The following is a 25471-nucleotide window of genomic DNA, read 5'->3' on the forward strand; positions in this document are numbered from 1 at the left end:
AAGTTGTTTTGAGCAACAAAAACTGTCACGTTAGAAGTACATGCAGCATTTGCAGTGAACTGTCCTTTGAAAAGGAAACAATTCTCCCTCACCAAGAGAACATTAATATCTGTGTAATGAACACTCTAGTCATTCAATGCAAACTACTGTGATCATTTATGCCTTTCTAAAGAACAATCACCTAAGAATACATAAGTTATTTCTATTTGAAGAAAAGACAAGATCCTTAAAAGCGACTAGCAGGTTTTGCAGGCACCCACCATTTTACAGCTCTTCAGAGGGTTCAGAATTTGAATTACTCATTTCTTTACAGTAAGGTCACTCACAGCATATACAAACACCAGCACATCAAAAAGAATCTTCCAGTAACCTCCCCCATAGGTGAATTGCATTTTGTTAGAGGAGCTAAGAGGATCTGAACTGCAAAACCACAATTCCCACAAATTGGTTGTAATGGTGTTATCCATGCTTTCACAGAAGTTTGAGTTTAATTTTCTCCCTTGTTTCATGGCACAGCACCTCTAAGTAAATACTTGCTTGAAGAAGCAGACGGTGAAAAGAAAGCCAATTTCTTTCACAACTACTCATAGCAGGCAGCTCTAGGGCTTTCACAGAAAGCCTTTGCATATGCTGCTTGAGAGATGAAATAAGGGACTTGTTACAAACAAGATGTGCCCAAATCACAGAGAATTTAAATGTAGGTGTGCAGGGCAGAAGGCAGTGAGAGAAGGTACTAAATCTTGCAGCCATCCTGGCATAAGTCTTTGTAAGGAACATCTTCAAGGAGAAGCCAACTAAGAAGCTGGAATGAATATTCTGGTTAACTCCTCTGTAGCTATCAATAAACCAGGATCCTATTAGGACTTGAAATACTCCAAGACATACCCAGCCAGTTAGAAGATAATATGGACACCTAAGAAAGAGAGCATCTGCAAAGCTTTATCTTGCATTTGTATGTGCATATCAAACCGAGTTTTTTTCCACCAGCAGGAGCTGAAATGTCTTCTGACAGATGAGAAAAATTCACAGAACTACTATACATCAGCAGCACTGGAACATGACATTTTGGATTACGTTCCTATACAGTATTTCTCTCTGTCTTACAGAAAGAGAAAGGAAAGTAAAATCCAAATGAGGATACTGCTCTTAGTAAAATGATAGGGCAGTAGGGCAAACAAAAAGGATTTGGTAAAAATTAGACCCTCTGAGAATAAAAACAGGGCAGAGAAAACAGGAAAAACATTAGGAAAGTTCTGTGGTAAAATCTGGGATAGGCATTACAATCCCCTGCAATGTTTCATATGAAGACAAAAAGGCACCTGTGATGGATCATAAAGAAATTAGGCAGGTGGGAAAATCTGGGAAACTGTTCCTACAGCATCCTTTTGTGCAAGGTAGACTTTGAAGCAAAAAATAGGGAATGGGATAGGAAGCATGCAAATGATAAACAGGAGTAAATAGGGCAGAGACATTCAGGAGAACAAGCAAGGGTTTCTAACCATGATGAAGGAAAGGGCTCCATGATGTTTGGATTAGGCAACTTGTAAAGTTAAGAGGGGTCTGTGAAAGAAGCAAAAACAATGTGACAAGCAATTTGCAAATGAGCAAGGCAATGGAAAACATATTCAGAGAAGAATCAAAGATACCTGGGGAACACAATGGTAAACATGATTAAAAAGGCTTTGCTTAGAACAGCATTCAACTGTGCAGTTCATAGGTTTGGGTAACAGGAAAAAAACTAGGATATCAAAAGGATTTTCCAAATGAAGACAGAAATGGATTTCATTTTGTAATTTTAAGTCTGAAATTAAGTCATTGAGATCTGTGGAAGAGCCAGTTTAGGTAAGGTTTCTGAAACATTAATTATAATTTATTCTAACCTATTCCCAGTCTAATAAAGCAAGGTATTTTAATCCTCTAAAGCCTTTTTTGTTTTGTTTTATATGCCTAAAATCAAAAATAGCACTACATAGATTTTAACTTCTGATAAATTTAAATAACATGCAAAATGCATCACAAAGTCAAAACAATGGAAAAGTATCAGGTTTGAGTATTATTTGAAACAATAGGATTCTTCACTGCAGTCACAAATAACGCGTTTAATTTTTATTCATACCAATAAAACCTTCATGGTTTTAGAATGGTTTCTTCCATTTATTTACTTACATGCTGAAGCCAATGGCAAAACTTCACTGACTTCTATAAGGGAGCCTGCTTTAGCAGGGGGTTGGACTCAATGATCTCTGGGGGTCCCTTCCACACCTACAATTCTGTGATAAGAAGGTTCAGTTCTCATACATTGAGCAATTATATTCCCAAGCCTATATTATAACAACATTCAGAATTCTATATCACAACTCGATCACTTCTATCTCTTCCCTCTTTACCTCATTTCATTCTCATATTCCACTGTAGAGCCTGGTTTAATTTGATTTTTTTTTTCACTCTCCCTCTTGTTCATGGACTGTGCTTTTTCAGCTCCCTCTCTCCATGATCTGTATAGATAACATTTCTCCATCCTATCATATTTTCCCATGGTTACATCCTTAAGCCACTGCAGGTCTGTGGGTATGCCCTTAAGCATTTATTTTCCACAGCTTTCCAGGGTTCTGTGTTTGAGTCCTGAATCCCCCTCCCAGGGGCTTTGAACACCACATATGCGTCATATTTACAGAACACCAAAAACTGAAAATATTTCCTCTAAGTCTAAATGCAATATGGAGGGGAAAAAAAAAAAGCAATTCTGTTTCTTACGAAAGCCAAGCCAAGGTTAATCATTCAGATAAAAACACTGCCATGAAATCAACAGCTTAATAAATACTGTATGTTTTTGCTAGAAATTCTCCCACATTTTCTGACTGCCAAGATACTCATCTGTTGTAAACTGACAGGAGATGAGAATGCTTCTAACATCTGTTTAGCAGCAAACATACTTCTGCTATCTGGAAAAAATATCCTGCTTCCTGCAGATCTTCATAATTGCCAGAGAGAAGTCAGAATCAAACTGTCTCTATTTCTTCCTTCCTTCTTAAAATACTATTTTTGATCTGTGGCAACTTTTGCTTTCAAATTCCAGTGAGAATTAAAGCACACATGCAAAAACATTTACATCCCAAAAACTGAATTAAATTCCTGTCAGGACGTAATGAGTTTCCTATATATTTTAAATTCTGTTTTGCTACACTGTTTTGTAAATGCACCTCTTAGGTGCATTTTTTTTTAAATGCAAAACAAGCCTCAAGTTTTAGATTTTCTTACTAGAAAGACATAATATCATTGGAACTTTTCATCCCCTGACACTGTACAGAAGTTTAACACTAGCAGGACAGATGCTTCCCTCATTAGTACCTGCAATTTTAAGGCATTACAACTGCAAATCTAAGATAAGCCTAGGGTTTTTGGATGTTTACCTAATATAAGCCTCAACTCCAAACAATCTGAAGTTAACACTCCACCAGTGATGAAACAACGTAGTCGAAGAGATGAGAGCTATCAATACTAGTGCTAGAGTAATACTAATTTAATACATTTTTTTTTAAGTTTAAATTATTGGAGGTATATAGAGACAGCTTCTACTGAGACACTTAGCACTACCAGAAGGAAAACAGTGGAAAAACAGAGGAAATACAGAAAAGACTGGGGTTTAACATTTGTTTGTTTTTATCTAGTTACCATGCTATGAGGGTTAACATCTCTATCCCACGACCATGGTCAGGGAGACAAAAAATGCCACGGGAGCTGGTAGCAGCCTCTCATTATGTTTACAAATGAGCTGTGGTGAGAAGTGGAGTGACCAAGATGCCGCTTTCCGTGCATACTTAAAGTAAAAAGAAACACTGCAAAAGGTCAGGACATGGCCATTTCAGGAAATAAAAACAGAAGAGTTTACGTAGTTAAGGAGGGAAATAAGATGTGACAAGAGAGGAAAGGATCAGAAGTAAAATATTTGAAATTCTATAACAGCACCGCATACCACAAATTGCCTAAAACAGATGGAGGATGCAAAATAAGTGTCCTTTTTAATAATTTGAGTCTCCTAATGTATATAAAACTAAATCTAAATGTAGAAATACATACGAATCGAAGTCTAACTACATGTTATATTATAAAGAATATTGCAACAGAGAGACTTCCAGATACCATAGAACAAAAGCAGATGAAGCTACCATCTAACATGGTCCTTCATTTACCAAAAGCTGCTAGATTCAAATCTGTGGATATACTAATAACAAGAGATGTGCTGCTCTGTGGGTATTTCCCATGAGACCAACAATATTGCACACGCTAACATACTCATGCAAGTTCCATTTTTAACCTGAAAAGCCATTTAAATCTCATTTCAAATATTGTATTTATCCCCAACTGAGTCACTTCTCTTTCTCTTCCTTGACAAATTGAGGTTAATTATATTCTAAAGATTGAGTTCAATTTCTTCCTAATACAGTCCTATGATTCCTAAATCACTCACACCCATTTGTATTCCTCCAAGATCAAAGGTGAGATCTACTAAGCTTAAAACACCCCAGGAAAAATCAAGGTTGGGTTGGGGTGGAGGAAATAGAGAGATAGAGATAAGCAAATTATTGTTTTTACATGTAGAACTGCATTCACCTTTAGTCAGTCTTTTAGACAGTCCATTTCCTCAGCAACAGATTCAGGCAAGAAGATGTGGATTATACCTTGGCAACTGGCTGTTTTTCATCTTTGTTTTCCCCCCAGATACCACTGGCTATGAATGTGTCAACATTTCTTGCCTACGATCAGCCCACGATAAGTTACTGTGGAGTACATCATGAACTGCTTGCTCACAAAGCCTTCAACTCGAACACCCAAGAAGAAGCAGCGGAAACACACCTAGAAACTGATCTGGATCTGAGCACAATAACAACAGCAGCACGAATCTAGGAACACAGTCAGCAGCTGGCTTAACTCATGGGGGGGGGGGGGGCAGGGGTGAATTTTATTTTTCCCCTGTAGCAGAGGCTACAACCAAATTCTATGTAACTTTATTGACAGAAGTGAGAAGACATAATAAGGATTCTTGGATCCCTGTTTAATTTTTATAAGGTCCACAAAAATTAATTGTTTCAAGTCTACAATTTGTAATTAGTTAAGTTGTGCAGTATTTTTTGACTGAACCTTGAAAAGAATCTTTTTTCAAACTCATCCTACCTGCCTGTATAAACTGTACAGATGTAATGTATTTTTCATATTGTAAAGTTTCAATTACCAAGAACAGCTGGTATGTACAGTACCATAATTTAATTACATCTTACAAGTTTCAGTTTCTGAAGTTTTAAATTAACAGAAGTTATTTCTTGTGTTATTCAGTTACTCTGTTTTGTACGGATCATTTTACTACTGCTTTCATGCCCAGAAAACTATAACTTAAAATTCTGTCCTTTGCAGAATATGCACCATTTTTACCAAGTTTAAAGTGTAGAATTTTATCTACTTGCTCCAGAAGTAACGCATTAACCAAAAAGATGGTTTAACTGTTCAGACTTCAAAGAAATTCCTGAAATACATAGCCAATTTTTCTTATAAATGAAAATCAACAACAATTTCGCAATTCTCTTCTGACTTTCCTGATGTACTGACAGCCTGATTTTTAAGATCAGAAAAATCTAATGATGAAAAGTGTATTTTGAGAACAGAGTTTATATGTGCAACTGTTAATCATCCCTGATGAAGTTTTGTAAAGTCTCACTGTTCTGCAAGACAAAATGAAAGGGAGACTTCAATAGGCAATAAGTCTTTACAAAATCTGTTCTGAAAGTGTGGTCTGTCAAATTAGGCACTGGTATTTAATTTTAAAGATACAAGAGCCAAAACCTGCGACTATCAATGACAGCTGCTGACAGAGGCAGTAACAGAAACAAGCCCTCAAAGTTGGTATTATACCAGTTCTGGAATGTAAAATACTACTCAGAATCAAGAAACCTCTACTTGGATTAAAAATATATACTTATTTGGACCATATGGTAAAGGTTAACAGTCCTATAACACAATGCATCAAGAGAAGAAAATCTTCAAATACAACAAATGTAGTATTAACAATTACTATGTTGCTTATTTGTTTACCATTTAATATCAAAGCATTCTTAGATCCCACTGTTTTGTTTTGAATCTTCAAATCTTCTCAATACCGTATGAGAATAACTTTTATAACTCAAGCCTCAAAACGTAATCATAAAAGATTACAGAAATTAGGTTCATATTATATCATGCTGACCGGGTGAAATATAAAAGGGAACAGGAGCCTTCCAAAATACAAGAGAAAAAAGTTTCATATGGTGAAGCAACTTTTTTATAATAAAGAGAAATTATATAACCGCAACATATTTTTCTGAATGTTTATCCCGCCATATTTTCATGTAGCTTCAAAACAGAAGACTGAAGTTTCAAAATTACAGTTCTTCCCACAAAAAGCAACTATAATGAAAAATAGCTTCAAAATGCCATTAACAAATTAACCTGCATTCACTATCTTTTAAGTGTCAAAGATGTACTGGTTATTTATTTAGCATTTTAGATTTTGTAACATATTTTGCATAAATTATTTACTATTCAAAATACTACTTGTCTTTTAGAGACTCATCTTAAAACTCGATATTTTAGTTTCTTATCCTTACTATGTGTGTTCTCAAATTTCTAGTCATCATCTTCAGCACTGCAGTTTAACTATACAGAGTTTGAAAATACTTTGCTATTTATAACATGGAAGCTAAAATTCAGGCATCATTCTGGAACTGAGTGACATTTGTACTCCAGGATAAGAACTGCTTTATTTCAAAAGTTAAAAACCTAAAACTTAATAACTTAAAAAGTTTAATGCTCAACCATTCTGGTCATCAAAGCTTGTCTGAGTTGTTAGGCTCCAATGCCATCTTCTGAAAGACTATTTCAGTTACACTTACTCTATCCTTATTCTTTAACTGCCCTCTGATACTTATGATGTGTGAGTTTGGTTCTATCCCTGATGCAACTACTCAAAAGACACAGGTGTTTAAAGGTTCCAAGTACTTCTAGTTTATGGAGAATTGTATAACAAGAACATTTTCTATTATTAGACACTAATTAATTCAGATCCATGAGTTTTCTCATACTAAGAAATTTTTTTTATAAATCTGGTTGAAGAAACACCTGTGTATACACACTTTTACATAACACAAATTTACTACTTTCCCTCAATAATGAGGCATATGCTAATGACTTGTCTTACACCCCTCAAGACCTTCATTGGATCAAAAGTATCGATTAGAAATGGGAAGAAAAATAGGGTGACAAATAAGAGCTGCATTATCTCAATCAATTCCTAGGGCATTTGTAGAGTTTTACTGTCTTTAACCCAGTTTGGCCACTCTTTGATCGCATGTTTCCTTCCAGTGCACTGGCAGACAGACAGCATCCCTGGGCACAAAGAAGCAGTCAAAAAACGCACCCACACCAAATTTAAAGTGCTTCTATACCTATAGCTGGATACTGTTTTTCTAATAGACAACGTCAACCTGAAACTTGCTATTCTCGGCAGGATGGATATGTACAAGGACATTAAATATTAGGTAAGTCTCTTCCTAAAGGAAAGATACTAAAAAGGAATTTAGGTAAAGCTAACACAGCCAGAAGACTTTCTCTTTAGATCCTACTTAAGGTGCATGAACATTGGCTTTCCAAAAGATTATTGTTGCTGATATACTGACTTGGACCACATGGAAATAATAAACAGAACAAAAATGTATCATATAAAAACACTCTAGTGCTATAATACAGCAATAAGAAAGTAGGCTGAACCTGTGGGTTCAAATACTTATTTCCAGGTCAGTTTCATATAGCATCTCCCTCTGCAATAAGATGCATAAAAACGAAATAGATGTAGCTAACAATACCTATCTTGGTCTGATACCTGGATGAACAATTTCATCAAGAAAGAGCTGGGCTAATTTACTACGCTTAAAATATACAAATTGATGAATAATGTAACCTCAATGAGCAACCATCCAATTTTAAATGTAAATCAACAATTCACATCATCCATCAGTGGATCATAGTCATACAGCTGTTTACAGGACACAAACAGCCATTAGGAAATTGAGCGTTAGTATTTGAATGGAGGTCTTCTCTACAGAAGAAGGTATAGATGAAGATTTATGATTAATCTGACAAATTACCACATACTGCAAAAGGTTGTTACAATTAAAAAATGCTCAAAATTTACAGTATAATATTTTAAATGAACTATTTCCCTGGAACCTAAAAATAAAAGCTACATAATGATGGAGATGCATCACAATGGTAATGTACAACGAGCTACAAATGTACCACCCTCAGAAGGTGCATACTAGCTTGCTCTACTGACAACCACATAGGTTCTGGCACCAGACATTAATGTAACTCAGAAAACTACTGCCAACATTCCTGTTTTTCCTCCTAAAGATTATAGAAACTTTCAATGGAAGAGCATGGGATTGATAACTCTAGCAAAAGTGATACTAACGATATTGAGGCAAGTTTTAATGATAAACTGTGAATGTATTTTTCTTTCTTAACTAAGATTACTGATGTCAAGTGAAGTATTTAAAAGGTTTATCTGAGTTTCCCTGTTTCCCTCTCAGTATTAGCAGTGGTATCATTTGCCACTCTGTCATATCACACTTTTGATCTAGAAAATTTTGTCTATCTGGACAAAGTTTATAACCCATTTTGACATAATTCTATATTATCATATTAGTAAATCGTTTCCTTGCCACCCTAAACTTTACAACGGTATTTTGTTCTGCACTTGGGTAAGTATATCAGCCCCTTAGCTTCTTAGAAGTCTGCCAAAGGTCTGTTTAATGCTCACAAACACTCCACTTAAGGGTAAATAGTCATCAGACTTAAAAGACTGCACAAGATAAATGTGCTTGCCAATTTTTTGGGAAAGAGATAAATACTCAGCTTAGACAGGAGCAGAATCATATGGTCTACTAAAATATAAAGGTGCATTTCCACTGCATTGGCACATGATACTCAGGTTTGCATTTCTGCTGATAGCAATTGAGGAAAAAAAATAACGGGAGTGATTTTAGACATTAAGTCCAACATATCAGAGCTTTCATTTCAGCTATATATATATATATGATTAGTAGCCCCAGTTTCCAAATATTTAAGTTAAATACCCACTATAACTACTATGAAATGAGTCTACTTGGCTCTCTTCAAAATCCTAGCAGTGACTCAGTATCTCAATTGTATCAGCTAAACATAATCATCCAACATTGATGAAAAAACTGTGACCTAACGGCATGATTTTAGAGGTTATTGTCCATATACTATCATGACTTGTTCAGAAAACTGATGTCTTCTCTTTGTAACACAGCACCAAGTGAAAAGTTTTGAACTGGTCTTTAAATGTAGCTTGGCACAAAAATCCAGAATCTCTCTCCATATTTTCAGGAACGAAACCTAAATATCTGTTAATGACCATAGTATAGGTCAGATGAAAGGTAAATCCAGGCCTGAAAAGCTGTATTTAACAGCAACTTAAAGACGAAAACCAAGTAAGAACTAAAGAATGCACACAGCTATATTTCCCCAGAAAGCCCCATCAGACATGAGGCATTTGTAGGCCAGGGACTTAACAAGTCACAGATGGTGTGTTAATAGTTCTGTGAATCTTCTGAGTTCCCTTTAAAGTCATGTGAATTTTTAACATTCACACATCCTGCAGAAAGTAAACTCACTTTGACAAAAAGAAACTTCTTTGTCCTAGTACAAATGAATGATAGAGTAATAAAACTATTTTTCACTTCCATATTTGACAAAAATATGATTATCATGTAATTAGTAATGACAGACCGATGACCTCCTTGTAGTTTGAGTAACATCCATCTAGTCATCTCAAGCATAGATGTTATCTGAAAGCCTGATAGATGTTATCTGAAAGAACTGTCATCAGATTTCCTGCTGGGAGCTACTTAAAGCCAACATTCAGCACACCAGAAAGCAGAATAATTTTTCAGCTTTCAATTCCATCACAAACGTGAACACAAACAACAACAAAAAAATCCATCCCTGTTTCTCTCATTGTATTGCAAAATGCTTTTCAACACAGAAACAGATGCATGAATCACCTATTTCATGCAGGTTGGACTATGGGATCCATAACTAAAGCAAATACTCATTAAATGCCTAAAAAAATTCCAAGTTTTAAGTGAACTGATATTGCTATTAAACATAAGGCCAAATTCTATTCTCCTGCTCTAATTATAGAACTGGTTCATTTTCATTATATAGTTTCAGAATAAATCAATTTGAATAGAGTTCACAATTAATGTTATTTTAATGAACACCTAAGGAATTAACAGTTTGCCACTAGAATCTTGCTGGGAATTTTTATGTGGATCTGAAGCGCAGCATGTAAAACTGTAAAAATCCCACATGGTATAGAGCTTACAGTCTATAACACCAATTTTGTATGCAAATAAATAATTCTTAAAATCATCTCCTTAGATGGTTAACTACAACGGAGCACAAGTTGTATAATAGGAAACCGCAACAAGTACTCATTTACACAGTTCAAAATCAAAAATTATTTTGATAAACAGTCCTATTACATTAAAAATCTAATACAGTTGTGAGATTGCCACTGCTACAGATGTGATGCAATGGTGGTAACTTACTTGTAAGTATTAATGTTGATTCACATGGAATTTCTCTGGATCAACATCACAGTTCTACTCATATCAAATGACCTAGGTAGACAAAAAGTTAATGTAATGAAAACTAAAAGAATTGAAAGTGCACCTATTTAAGAATAGTTTTTCCAGCTTCCATAGAGTACCTTTCATTCCCTATTTCATAAGAATGAAACTTTTATGGAGGATGCAGATCATTAATAGCTCTGTTTACAAACTAATCCCAAAGTGATTGCACCAAATAAATTTATTTCCAAGTCAAATAACTTGGACTTCATAAACACACAGCCTGCTCTAAGAGTAACACCTCCTGTTTTATTACACTGGTCCGCAACATCAGGGGTGGATGCTGGTGGTATGGCAGTAGAGGTGGAAACCTCCTGGCAAGATTACATTATATTTTGTTGCTGTGCGACAGATAGCAGCAGAGGGGAAGTCTGACAAAACATAAAAGTGCTTATGAAGCAAAGGCCTGGAACTGAACTCCTCATTGCAGAAAAATAAAAGCAGTATCCATTTACATTCATTGATGTTCCCTGAACCTTTATGGAGACGTATGGAGACTAAGTAGCGGAAGTAAGCACGGTGAGGTGGTGGGTGGTGCATTTCAGTAGTGGTGACTGTGAGTCATCACTTCTGCTAGTTCAGATTTTTATTTTCATTTTTTAAAATGAGTGCAGCAAGTAGGCTCTTGTTAATTGCTGATGAAAACGCACAGCAAATGGCTGTGACAACGTTGACCAACCAGCGCTATCGTGCTCTTTGTATCTGGTGTGGTTTCCACAGAAAAAAATAAAATAGGAGTTATTACTCTTGGAGTTTCCAAAATGTCAAGCTTTCAAAAAATATAAATACAGAGTATGAGAAATGACTAATAGGTTTTTTTAGGACAACTTCAAAATGAAAAATAGGAACAGACTGATGCCATTTGAGAATAAGCAGTATTGATTTAGTTTCTATTTCCATTTCTAAAATGTTAGAATTCATAAGAATTATGCAAGAGAATTGCCTACTCTTGGGCTGATTTCTATGCTACTTTTTCCCTTTTTTCCATTTCTTTATTCCTACAAAAATCCTAGGAATCTTTCTGATATCTAGATCCCAAGCCAGCATAAGATCCACCCTTGTTAAGATAATCTTGCACAGATTGACTGATTTACATTTCAAGTATCAACTGTAATACAAATTGCTGTTCAACTCCTTCAAACTTGTTCATTCTTTTATTCAATATTTGTGTACAATTTGCTGCAGAATTCTTGAGCCTTCACATTTCTTTAGCAGAAAAAAAAAGAAAGCTCCACCAAGATTGAAAACATATTTCAAATTTCCACTACATAACATTTCTACGATCACCACACATAATATGCAAAAAGTCTTATTAAAAGTATTTCTACCACACTTTTTACTCCACTTCAGTGTATTTTCAGACAACAAATTATTTTCTGATTTCAGAAATAAGCATTAATGCCTATTGCAAGGTTTTGTGCTTTAAGTCCTCTTTTAAAAAACTCCACGCGAAGAAGTTATGCAGAAACACCCTTAATCCTCCCAAAATTAACTAGCTACTGGAATAAAACACTTCTATTGCTAGCTAGAATGTGAAATAGCAATTTAAATGCAGATATAATTGCATGTCACTTCTGAAAAAGGTATGTAAAGAAAGGGGATATAAGATACCTTGAATGCAACTAACTTATGCTGCAAAAAAATATCTGTAAGTTCTAAAATTTATCTGGAGCTAAAACTGAAGATGTTTAAGGCTGGGTTTTAAAAGAAAGTACAGGCTGTTAAAGCACTAAGTAAATTAAGAGATAAGAAGGATTAAATTTAATTCTGGACTGAACACACAGAAGCAACCAACCTGATCATGAAAAAGATTTCTGCCTTCCTTGCTAAAGAATAACTTTTATTGCACTTTGTTTTTTTTTTCTATTATTAAACATCCTCTGCATATCTGAGTAATCAGTAGGACAGTATCCAAATGTAAGTCATTAACAGTGATAAAGCTGTTCTTATATACATGAACTTGAAACAGTAACTGATCACAGAGAAAAAGCAGACACAGCCACCATACACATTCACATTTCTATTTTCTAACTGATCTGAGAGGCAAATAAATATATCAGAGTTTCTTTGTTAAAAATTATTGCTATCGACCTTGTTCACTTAAGAACTTAGAGAAACCTAGGGAAACGGAAAATAAAAATAAATCAAACAGAATTAGAAGAAAAAAAGAGACACTTTCATGATGTACAGACAGTATCTGGATTTTCATGTAAGCAATACACGGAGCCATGTCAGCACATAATGCTTGCTCATCAAAAGCAGACAGAAGTCTGATATAACTTTGTGCTTCTAATGGGAAAATACAGCATTATTTTCAAGACTAACTTATAATGGTAACCATGGAAAATAATTCAAAAACTAAGAAAGTGTTATTAAAAAAATCAATCTTTAAATTATATACTGCAGCATCAACTGGGAATGAAGCTGAAATCTTATAGGTTGCTCCTTTTCTAAATTTAATGTCTTGCAGACAGAACTGAAAAGACAAATAAGCAATACAATAATTGAGAATAAGAAAAGAGAAGTGCTAACTGCCAATAACAGCTCTTAAGATCCTTACAGTTAATTCTTGAGCAGAAAGATAGTATCCTTTAAATTTGTCCAAAAATGAGCCAATATTTTACTAGAAGACATCTTCTACTATGCCACAAACTTCACAATATACATTCAACCAGAAAAAAATAATTTTATCTATAGTAGGGGAAGACTAATAGACAAAAATGAGGAAAGATACAAGAGGAAGCAGTAAGAGAACCAGATATAAAAGGAAGACTCCATGTAGGGGCCCTGCTTTGGCAGCAGGGTTGAAGTAGAAACTTCCAGAGGTTCCTTCCAACACCTACAAATCTGAGATTCTGTGAATAACTCCAAAGAACTTGAAAGTACGACACTGGCCAGTATGATATAGCAGGTTAATAAAAGCAAGTAAACTGTCAGTAATGAAAATAGCAAGATACACGTTAAACTGTGTGTTTACATCAATCAAATGCAATCCTCTGGGGGAAGAATAGTGAACACAATGGCATTTAGATTCCACACACTGTCTACTTCATCTGCTACGGCAAAAGAAAGGTGAATAACATGTTATATTACATCAGGAGGGTGGGATAATAACACACAGGTATAGAGAGAGATAGGCACTACCACGTGAACTGGTGGCATGTCTCCAGCTAGAATACTGCTTTCTTTGGACGTCTCAAGGTAGATATATTAGTTTTTCTTCTGACAAAAATGGCTTTTACTCTGTGGCAATAAGTCTCAAGCATTTTTTTTTGTGTGTTTTTGTTGTTGTTGTTGTTTGTTTTTAATGCATCTTTATCTTTAGTAAAAGCACACAAAAAATGCTCTCAAAATTCATAAAAAAAATAATAGCTTTGCAGTCAGGTATACTCGATTTAGGGATGATGAGGCAGACTTTGTGGGTTGAAGAAGCTTACGAATCTTTTCTAATTTATTTTGGAGTAGAGTGAAAAGGGGAACAGTTGGAGGAAAAGAAGATAAATTACATTTGCCTCTGGGTAACAAGTCTCCTTAAAGGAGCATAGACTGAATAGTTACAGACAGTCTAAGGTTAAAAGAGTCATATGGAGCCTAGTCCTGCTCTAAAAATTCACCTGCAACTAAATACAGATACAGGAAAGGAATGAGGAAATCAGGATGAATCACAACATTTCACACAACTCCTTTCTTTCACTAGTTTTCTGAGCTTAACAGTAAGTAAAGACTTAATTTCTTCTACAGACTGCAGAAGCAATGAAATACCTCCTGCCTTGCAGAAATTCTTCCATCTTGAATCAGTATCAGTAGAAAAAGAAAATAGCAAAACTGCATAAAGGAAAAGTGAAAACAAAGAGATCATAATTCCATATTTTAAAAAAGCATTTTAAAATGATTTTTTTTTCCTAAGAGAAGTATAAGACATTACATTGCACTTGGGTATGTCAATATAGGCAACACTGAAAAGCACAGCTTTCTCGCTCCATTAACATCAGTTCAAATTCCATCGTTGTCCTCAGCAGATTTGACACTTAAAAATAATTGGGATTCTGGCCCTTCTGTAGTTGAGATGATTAGCAGAAGATAAGAAATAGAGTTTTATTTAGCACAGTTTGAGAAAAGCAATAGCCGCAACACACTAGCTGAGTACACAGCGAGGTACTTGCCTGTAACCTTCTGAGATTTCTCCTATACTTGAAAGCATATTTAATGAGAAGATATCTTTTTTGTCTCGTACTGAAAGAGCCAACCATCCATACAGAAATTTAAAATCTGAAATTAGGTGCCTTACAGAGATTGGACCCTCCCAGTCAGATGGAGCCTCCTCTACCTTCTCCTAATGAGAAGTAAAAAGGCTTCTAGCCACTGAAGGTATGCCATAACACAATTCTGAAAGAGTGAAAATTCTATTCTGCTAAATAGAAGAAACTAAAAATCAAAAACATTGGTCATCCAATGCCTCCTCTGCTCATAACATATATTTTCTCCAAACTTGTACTCAGGCTATGTACTCTCAGTAGTTTTATTTTTTAAGATGCAAAATTGGACATAATTTTTTCTATGAATCTTAAAGGATTTATTTTCTTTCTCTGAAGTATCCTCCAAGAGATACACAATTCCAAACAGGAAACTCTAGGCATGGATCTCAAGTGAGCATGTTCAGCTGTGCTCAAAGGAAGGGCATACTCTCATCCTCCAGTAAAGCTCCATCCAAACAAGGGCTAACCAAGACCGATAAGGAAAGTAAACAACCTTTCTCCCTGCCTCATGGCCAAAATATAACATGCAGTAATGTTTGAAAAATGGTAAACAATCAAATAGCAAAAAATGATACCATCAATCACATAATCCCAGAACAGAAGTCACAGAGTGTATAATAGTCCATAGATCAAAAGTGTCAGAATAAGTTAATTTTTTTTTGCTTGTACTTCTAGAAACTTGAGGCTATTTTCAAGGTTGCTTTACATACTACTTCAGCACAAGCCAACAAGATATTGAATGAGAATTCATTAGCAGCTGGTCAAGTGTAAATAGTACATCAATCATTCCTTACTGACAGCAATTTTAATTGCAACTCTGGAAAAAGCTTATGTTTTAAACAGTGAAATACATCACAAAATAGTAACTTTTGATATTATGTTTTAGATTCTCTAGCCTACAAAAAAAAAAAGCAGCTTGACACATAATAAAGCCCTTCTTAACTTCCAAACACAATTTGGGGAAAAAAAAAATAGTTTCAAGTAGAGCAGATGAATGAAAGTTTATTCTAGAATAAATTCTTCAGTTAGTATCTAAAGCTCCAAGTAGAACTTCAAGAACTGCAGATGTCCTATATTTACAAGGTTTCTGCCCAACAAAAAATAGATAGATGTGTCATCCACTAAATATCAACCATTTGCTACACAGGGTCTTTCATGAGAAAACCAGAGCAGGTAGGTCAGTAACTACTTTGCTACCCCATTTTTTTTAATTAGCATATTATTAGGTCTGCTTGGAAAGTAACGCCTCCTACTTTGTATGTTGGCTCACAATGTCAGAGGCAGATGTTGGCAATATGGCAGTGGAGACTGACCCTTCCCACAAGTACTCCATTACTTTTTGGAGCAGATAGCAGCAGGACAGTTTGACACAATGGTTTCTGGCATAGAAGTCCATACGAAGCAAAAGCGTGAAAATGAATTCCTTCATGAGGAAAAAACGGCACACACTGACATTCACTGATGCTTGCTGAATGCTTATGGAAACCAACCAGTGGATGAGAGCACAGAAATGTGGTGGACTGTGTATTTCAGCAGTAGAAACGGCAACATGAAAGACAAGACACATTCTAGACAGCCAAGCACAGCTGTCGCACCACAAAATGATAATCGTCTCAATTATCATCCATGCAAGTCAAATAAAGATTGTGACTATGTTTAATATAGTGTTTTATAGCTGAGAATTAGCTCTATCAAATAGTGCTATTGTGTTTTTCATATCAGTTGTAGTTCCCATGGGAAAAAAAAGAGGCATTACTTTCAGAGCAAGCTGCATGTTAAGTCCATACAGAACACACTGTAGCATAAACATTTCCGAGCACATGTGGTCTATCACACTGATGTTTTTTCTGCCTGTTTGCAAATTTACATCGAGCTGACAATATGTCAGGTATAACAGTCTTCTCAGAGTCAAAAGAAAGCAAAGGAATATTACCTTTTCCAAATAGACATTATGAAAAGTGACAGCGACACCTATAACTATTTGAATATTATTGAAACAAGTATTAAATGTTGAGTACTAATGGTAGCATTCAACATCAAATATCATTTATCACTTTTTATGCTAATATTGTAAAGTCATTGAGAATTTCTGCCACAGAAAAAAATACTAGAAATTTTTTCATTGTCAAGGTATTGTTGTTTTGTTGTTGTTTCTGTTTTACAGTGCATAATATCTTTCTAGAGAGGAAAAATGTTAATACCAGAGAACATCTCACATATTATAGAAAAGTAATATTTTAGTTTAATCTTGTACAGCAAAATTCCAATCAGTTATTTCTCGTATTTAAGTTCAAGATCATGAACAGATTATAGGATGTAAAATTGTTAGATGGATTCTAAAGTACTAAATTTAGATAAATCTTTCTAATGTAGTCATAAATTTGGTAGTGAAAAAAAATCCCACTAATATGATCAGATGAATCACAGTCAGACATACTATTTTCATGCCAACAGCTTATGAGGAAATTCTTACTACATATAGAAATACTATTAATAGCTTCTTTCGTATATCCATCCTTCCCCAGCTATTGAGTGAAACAGAACTGGTAAAATCCTAGACAGACCAGATTAGACTGTAGATAACCTGACATTCTGAAAGACCCAAATTTCAGCCTCCTAATTTCAGTCCAGTTTTGACCACTGCATTTGAGAAGCAACACTGATATACTGATCTAAGAAAAATCAACCTGTGGTAAGAAAACACAAAATGAAGACTGAGAAAAACAGAGAAGGCACAACTTTCATAGACAGGAGATGGCAATGGTTTCCAGTACTCCCATTGCAGTAAAAAGTTCTCCTGAGCACAAAGCTACCCTTCAGCAATTCCACTGTACTGCTTTCAGTCTCCTCATTTGTTTCCTCCATCACTGTAACCAGTGATGCACCTCTCCCAGAAAACTCCAAGGACAGGATTACAATCCAGCTGTTTGCAAGCAATGCACAATTCCAGATTTATAGGTTGGCCTATAAATATGCCATAGATATACACAAGCTCTGCATTACAATAATAAATGAGATTTTAAAAAACTTCTACCCTGAATTAGTGGACGAAAACAATTGTGTAAAAACAGTCTTTCTTCAGAAGAAGTTACTTCTTCAGCCTCCCCATTTAGATTAAGTTGTAGCAGCTCTTTGGGTTTACAGCAGTATTTCCCTGGAGGGGACTCTAAATAAACGTCACAAAAGTAATTTGAATATCTGATCTTTGCCAAATAATTTTGCTCCAGAAAAGGTAAAGTCAAACACTTTCAACAGCATTTATGGAAGCATGAACTAACTGCATCAACCGTTTCAGCCCTGACCTTACCGGGGCTAGGAACAGAACATCCATCCCACCAGATGCAGATGACAGTCAAGATTTGCCTTGCTTTCTTTTACTAGGTATGTTCAGGGGAATCTCATCAGTCACCATCTTTAACCTTTTTCTTTCCTTCATCACTTGGCCGGGTGTGTGACACCCCCTAGAGGACCACAGCGATGCCTTCCACAGGCAAAATGTCTCAGATGTCTTCAGATGCTTCTATAAGGGCTCAATAGCCCCCCTCAGACAGAAAGCTATCTATACTAAAAACTAAGGTCAAAAGGAGGTAATCGCAGGCCCACTGCAGAGAAGGGCTATAGGAGTAACATGTTAAGGGAAACACTTCCCACAGCTCCTTCATGAGCCCTTCAATTTTGCACCAGGAGCAATGTTCAGGCTTATGCAGAGCTGCCCCTCCACCTAAAAAGAAACATTCTGAAGTCCTAAGGTGACAGAGATGGGACTTATCTGGAAAGATAAACTTTTTGCTGTTGTATGGCAGTGTACCGCTCAGCAAAGCACTGAGTGGTTGCTTAGGGTCCTTATTTCCTCCTATTCACAAGGCATTCAAACTATTAATCTTCATTTCTCCTCAAAAGAACTAAATATATTCTGAAAGGAAGGAGCAGGAGGAATTCCTTCAACGGTTATTTCCTTTCACAGACTGATAACTCTTCATATTGGATGTTAAGATTTAGAATAAATTAGAAACACAGAATAGAAAAGATAATCCTAGATTATTGCTGAATACAGCCTCTAGTTATAGGTAGCTGGTTTATCCTTTTGCTCTATCTTTGTACAAATTTTCTTTAATTTTTTTTTGCTACTGGTAATGAAAAAATAGTTTAAAAAAATCAGAATAGTCTAAGATGGCAAGGATTTTTCAGTAAGAAGAGTAATTAGAATCATTTAATGCATGCTACTAAGCTCTGCAGCTGTTTGATTTGAGACATGTATTTTCTCCACACACTCTAACAGATACAAAATGTGCCAGTTGGCACCACAGGCTTGCAAATAACCATAAGAGGAAGTTTTTCAACCCAGCTGATCTTGAAAGGGATTTTTTCCTGCTGCTGTTGTTGATTTTTAACTTATATCATAAGAATCTGTTCATCTATTTACTTCTTGTCCTTCTGATCATATATTGGTCACAATTACAATGGTACAAGAACACATACTTCCTTTCAATTTTCAGTTAAGACAAAGAAGAGTAGCACATCAGATAAAGAGCTACTAAAAAAGAATACATCATAATGAAAGGTTCAACAAAAGAGAAGTGCCAATAAATGCTGTTAATGATCATGGAGAAATGTTTGTTTTTTGCTCTAGAAGCCATGTTTTAATTGTCTTTTCAGAATGAAAATGGAATTGCAGAATTTTAATTTACATCCTCTGGTCTTCAGTCCCTAATTGGTTGAAGTTTTTAAATCACTGTTTCAAGTTCCAACTGAGCAGTGAAGAAAACATCGGATTATTATGCAATTGTTTTACAATACTGTACTGATTCCATCAAGTGATTATAACTTATTTCACATGAAATTCCACTGTTCATTCCTCATGAAAAGGAATGATAGAAGTTAGGCAAGAAATTATTTGACAAGTCAAAAATAAAGTATGAAGATAGCGCAATTTCAATTTGAGAGAAGTCCCACCTGGTGGTATAAGTGAATTACAACATCTTGTGTAGCCAGTGTGTAAACAACTTAGCAACACAGTAGAGGTAATTTTAGACCAATCTGAAAATGTAAAAAAAATTTAAGATTTGCTTAGAAGAATCCTGTTTGATATAAATATGGATTTGCTTTTAATTTGGAATATTAGTAACTCATAATATCCTCTAGAGGATCAAAGTGGTTGGCTTTTTTAATAAGAATTGTTACACGAAAGTAAATATCCACATCTGAATGCAAATGCGATTTAGAAATATATTTGAAGAAAAATCAGCTACTATAGAGTGATAAAAATAGAAATGCATTCTGACAAACTTCAGCAGTGTCCCTAGAAATGGCACATTAACAGTTAGAAAAATCAGTCTACGATTAAGAAAACAGGAAATTGGTTAAGAAAAACCTCACATACTGACAGTAATTTCACACAAACTGTAAAATATGTACATAGATATGACAAATAGCTAGGTGTATGCTCCAGTAAAACATTCATTGTATTTTCTTCTAGCGCTTTTTTTATTACCATTATCTAGGTTTTATTTCATCTTTGGGAGAGGAAATGCTACTTCATTGAAAGTTTCTTAAAAATAAGAATAGTTAGTCTTCAACAATCTGATATACTTCCTCTGCTGTTAAGTATACCAAATTCAAGTTACAGATTACTGTACAGAGTCATCCTCTGCAGAGCTGAGTCAGTCATCACCCTGTTATTTCAGTGCAAGCCCTTAAATTAAGATCAGAGTAATCCTAGAAATAGCTTGGTTCAGAATCATTAAGTGAAAAAACAAAGCTTAAGAATGGAAAACCTTTTATTATATTTCTCTAGATCGTGTGTGGTCTCAGTTTACCAGAAACTCTGCAAGACTACATACAGTCAGGTAAATTTAACTGCAGCTTACTTGTTAACTGTAAATCTACACAGGAAATCTGCTAGATTACTTTTGTCTTTTAAACACACTGAAATCCGTTTTCCTGAACATTAAATACCAAATTTCCCTTTATAGCTCTTTGACAAAGCAACATTAGAAAACAAATTTTCAATTACACATGTAATGTATTGAATACTCTTATAGTGAGGTCTTAATTCAACATAATTAAGTACCTAGCCAGTGTCAGCAAGAGAATTATGAGAACTACATGATTTGCTTTGTAAATGCCAGCATAATATGCCATATGGGCATACCAATTTTAGTAGAATTATTTTTTTCTCCCTGAAGACATCATACTTGATAAAGTCATTAAAAGCTCTGAATAGGAAAAATCTGAGTGATGCCTTCCACCCACATATCATACATTGATATTTATACAGTTCATATTTTGCTATACCTGACTTCCAAACTTCTCTGTAAGCAGTTTCGGAAGGGTATATAAAGAGGATAAAAAAAAGCATTTGAATCCATTCTTTCTACAGAAAAGTATCCAAACAAAAGCTCTGTTTGGACATGATGCTGTTTAGAAATGCAGGATAAAAAGGAAAAATCCTTAACCTGCTGGTAAAGCTCACACAATACAAGAATAAAGCAAGGCACCGGTACTCCAGAGCACTCAAATTCATCAGCTATGATGCAGAGTAATACCCAGAACCATGCAAGCAATAAAGACACCTAGTTTCCCACCCTTTTTCTGTTTTTAAACTTTCAGCATGAACAGGAATTACAATTTGAAAGCTATACAGATGCAAATGCACATGTTCCAACCGCCCAGCGTATTTTTCCTACAGACAGACCTTCCCCCTCCACATCTATACATGATTCTGTCCTGCACACTGTTTTCATTATTTTGTTGGTTGTTGGTGGTGGTTTTTTTTTAATTTTGTTTTTGGTTGTTAAATTAATAAAATTCTATTATCATGAGACCACACTCCAAAAGTGAGTAAATTTTAACTCAAGAAAGCAGCTAACATGATGCATCTGACCTTCCTTCATCAACGTTATTCAGGCAAGGCAGAAAAAAAATCTAGCTAGCTATCTTTATTCAGATCCACAGGTGGTGCAGAATAATTACTCAGACATACCATGACTACTAATGAAAGCAGAGAAAGCAATGCCTGTCATCCTAAACTGCTGCTCACTTTCAACCCACATGCACAACTCTCAACCCTGTTATTCCACATCACCCAGGTGAGTGCATATCCCTACTGCGATTGGGAGTAAAAGCAAATAGAGAAAGTAAAAAACATGGAGTGAATATTGCTGAACTCCATTACATTTTATAATTTTCAGTTTTGAAGGATGAGCAGAGACATAACAATAGCTTGTCCTTAGAAGAATGCAAGTGCTTATTACTAGAACAAAATGATTGCTCCTATAAATACATCATTATCCACTCACCATAGTATCATTATTCCACAGATAAGCTATCCAAATTCACATCAGTAATTTCTGCTATTTGATGTCCTGAAGTGCAAATGTATACTTCGCCGATATAGATCTCTGAGCAAAATTCAGAGATGATAACAACAGCACACCATCCAGAAACACACACAAGAAGATTATTGTCTTTCAAAATAATTATAAACGATAAGACTGAATTATTTTGTGGGTAAAAAAAAAACCTTAAACTTCTTGGAGATAGAGTGGATCTTTACTGTTTTGCTTAAATATCCATCACTTTACTGTGATATAGCCCCTGTGATAAGTAGCCACTTACATAAAAGACAGCACCTGTTGAAATGATGTTTCTTCCAACTTGCAGTAAAGACTAAATTTTACTCACTGACCCCAAGAGGCTTTTGATTTTGTTTCATGTTCTTCTGGCTTATTAGAGACTTAGAATAATTGATAAATGAAAATGAAACAAATAAAACAAAAGTAGAAACAACAACTTAGAGTTTTTCAAATAGAACTAAAACATAATTCTTGTACATTTGTTTAGTATAGTCAGGCCTACAAAGTCAAAAGTAGATTTCACCCAGAGTCTTTCCCTCATCCACCAGGCTGATCACCTAGTCATAGAAAGAGATGAGGCTGGCCAGGCAGGACATCTCATGAACACATGCTGGCTGAGTCTGATCCCCTGGATTGTCCCACGTGTGCTGCATGATAGCAGTCAAGACGATCTGCTCCATAACCTTCCCTGATATCTAGGTCAGGCTCACAGCTACCCAGATCCTCCTTTTGATCTTCTTGTAGATGGGCAACACATTAGCAAGTCTCCTCACCTGGGACCACTCCAGTTGACCAGGACTGCTGATAAATGTTGGAAAGCAAGTTAGCCATCACCTCCATCAGCTCCTTCAGTACCTTTGGGTGGATACCATCCCACCCCTGTGACTGTCCAGGTGGAGTGGCAGGCCTCTAACTGCTCCTCCTGAACTACGGGGAATTTATTCTGCTCCTCATTCCTGCCTTGCAGCTCAAGGGGCTGCGTAGCCTGGGGATAACTGGCCTGACTATTTAAGACAGATGTAAAGCACACATTAAAAACCTCAGCCTTTTCCTCATTCTCAGTGATAACGTTCCCTGCTGCATTTAACAAAGGCCCTCATCTTTCTGTTAATATTTTTGTAAAAAAATTATTATTATTTTTAATTTTAACAATGGTGGGCAGACAAACTTCTTGCTGGGCTTTTGCCTTTCTAATTTTATCTCTGCATACCCTCGCAACATTCTTATCCTCTTCAAAGTTGCATGACCCTTCCTCCAAAGATCATAAGCTCTTTTTTCCCCTATAGTCTCAGCAACAGCTCCCTGTTCAGGAAGTCTTCTTCCTCACCAGCTCATCTTACAGCATAGGCAAAACAGCCTGTTCCTGTGCCTTTAACATTTTCTTCTTGAACAATGTCCAGCCTTCCTGGACCCCTTTGCACTTCAGGACTGACTCCCATAGGACTGTCCCAGACAATGTTCTAAACTGTGTGAAATCTGCCCTCCAGAAGCCTGGAGTAGCAGCTTCACCAGCCCCCTCCTGACTTCACCAAGAATAGAAAACTAAATCATTTTTAGGTTCAGTGTGCCCAAGACAGCTTCCAGCAACACATTTCTGACCACTTCTGTTCATAAACTGTAAACTTAACAAGGTGCCTCCCCTGTTAGGCTCTCTTACTAGATGTGTCTCCATGATCCTATTGAAGCTAAACAATTAACCAGGCAGGACGTATCCTCCACCAGTATGTAGTGCAAGGGCCTTGGAGATTCACTGAGTGTTACCAATGCAGCTTCAAAAGCTCCCTGGCAAACCAGGAGTTAAAAAGGGGTACACAGAAGTGACATTTTCGGTATGTGGTGTTTCTGAAGCAACACAGCTCTTACTAGTAGCATTCAGATAGAAAGCAGATAGAAAGAAGCCTTGAAACAAATAAAAAATATTCGAGCAAGAAATGAGAGTCTTAAGCTGCTTGGAAGTATTTTTCTGCATACTACAAGTCATGGAAGTTATTAAAAAGAACTGAAATGACAGATGGTTTATGAACCATACACTCTTTAGGACAAAGACAGTAGCAAGAGCATACTCTCATGTGACAAGGAAAAAGTCTGCTCATATTCAAGCTGTGGTGCAGAGCCTCTGTACCTCAGGGCATAAATACACCATGAGACTATACACATAGACTCACACAAAGTAGTATTATGTAGACACCAGGACTTGTGGAACGCAGCAGTGCTCCCAGAGACAGGGAAAGAGTTCACAACCTATTCCTTAATCCGTAGTGTGTTAACAAATGGTTTGCATAACATCTAGAGCTCATTTAATTCACACTTTTAGCTTACTAAAATTATTAATAGAAGAGTTCAGAAAGCACACTCTCCTGAATTCACTCTCTATTCTCCTGTGAGTTGTGAAATAAAGTAATCGACACCTGATAAACTCCTCACTGAAAAAAGTATTTAATCCTGTCTCAGTAATAGCCATAAACTAACAGTGGTGATAGTATATCCACTGGTATCAGTATTATTTGCATCAGCAGATCAAGAGCACTAAAAGACAATAAAAACTTTAAGCTCATTCCTGCCATTTAATCAGTGTGAAACAACACATTTCTATAAATTTTCAGTATTTCTTATGCAGACCTTGTGTTCTGCAGCAAATTATGATACTTTCCCTTTCTCCATATTTAAATAGCTTCTACCTGCCTTTCTCAAGTAAGCACTTTGAATTGAACAATATATTCTTCAGTTAGCTTAGCTCTTTGTTCCAAGAGCAAAAACTCCAGACCACGTGACTTACAGTCATGAACTGTATTTGGAAGAAATCAAAATTCAACAAAAGAGCTCATGCAACAAACTCTCAGTGATTTTTTTGGACTTATATGGATTGTATTAGAATACTTCCACACTTCCTGTCTACTTTGGGTTGTTGTTTTACCTTACTAAAATTCCTGCCGTTTACCAACAAACCTCATCTACCCGAGAACAGATGCTGCAACATGCATCCGCTACAAGAAAGTACTGGATACCAGCGTACCTACCTAACCAGAGCAAAAGAATCCTCACACAGCTAACCCGTGGCCTATAGGTACAGAATAGAATTATAGAATTATGTATAGAATTACACTGTATTCAATTG

The 25471-nt window shown here is 35.8% G+C and overlaps 2 protein-coding genes across 2 annotated transcripts in view; one reads left to right on the forward strand and one right to left on the reverse strand.

Annotated features, from left to right (window-relative positions):
* LRRTM3 (leucine rich repeat transmembrane neuronal 3) overlaps positions 1–4913 on the forward strand; it is a 75189-nt gene extending 70276 nt beyond the window's left edge. Inside the window, exon 2 of the mRNA XM_065746802.1 lies at positions 4720–4913. Coding sequence (XP_065602874.1) covers positions 4720–4905 — 186 coding nt within the window. The 3' untranslated portion in view covers positions 4906–4913. The remainder of the gene's footprint in view (positions 1–4719) is intronic.
* Positions 1–25471, reverse strand: part of CTNNA3 (catenin alpha 3) — a 367000-nt gene that overhangs the window by 269551 nt on the left and 71978 nt on the right.

The sequence above is a fragment of the Cyrtonyx montezumae genome, unplaced genomic scaffold (genome assembly GCF_038088225.1).
Source record: "Cyrtonyx montezumae isolate F1298 unplaced genomic scaffold, pur_monq_1.0 scaffold_4, whole genome shotgun sequence".
In the NCBI taxonomy this organism is placed as follows: Eukaryota; Metazoa; Chordata; class Aves; order Galliformes; family Odontophoridae; genus Cyrtonyx; species Cyrtonyx montezumae.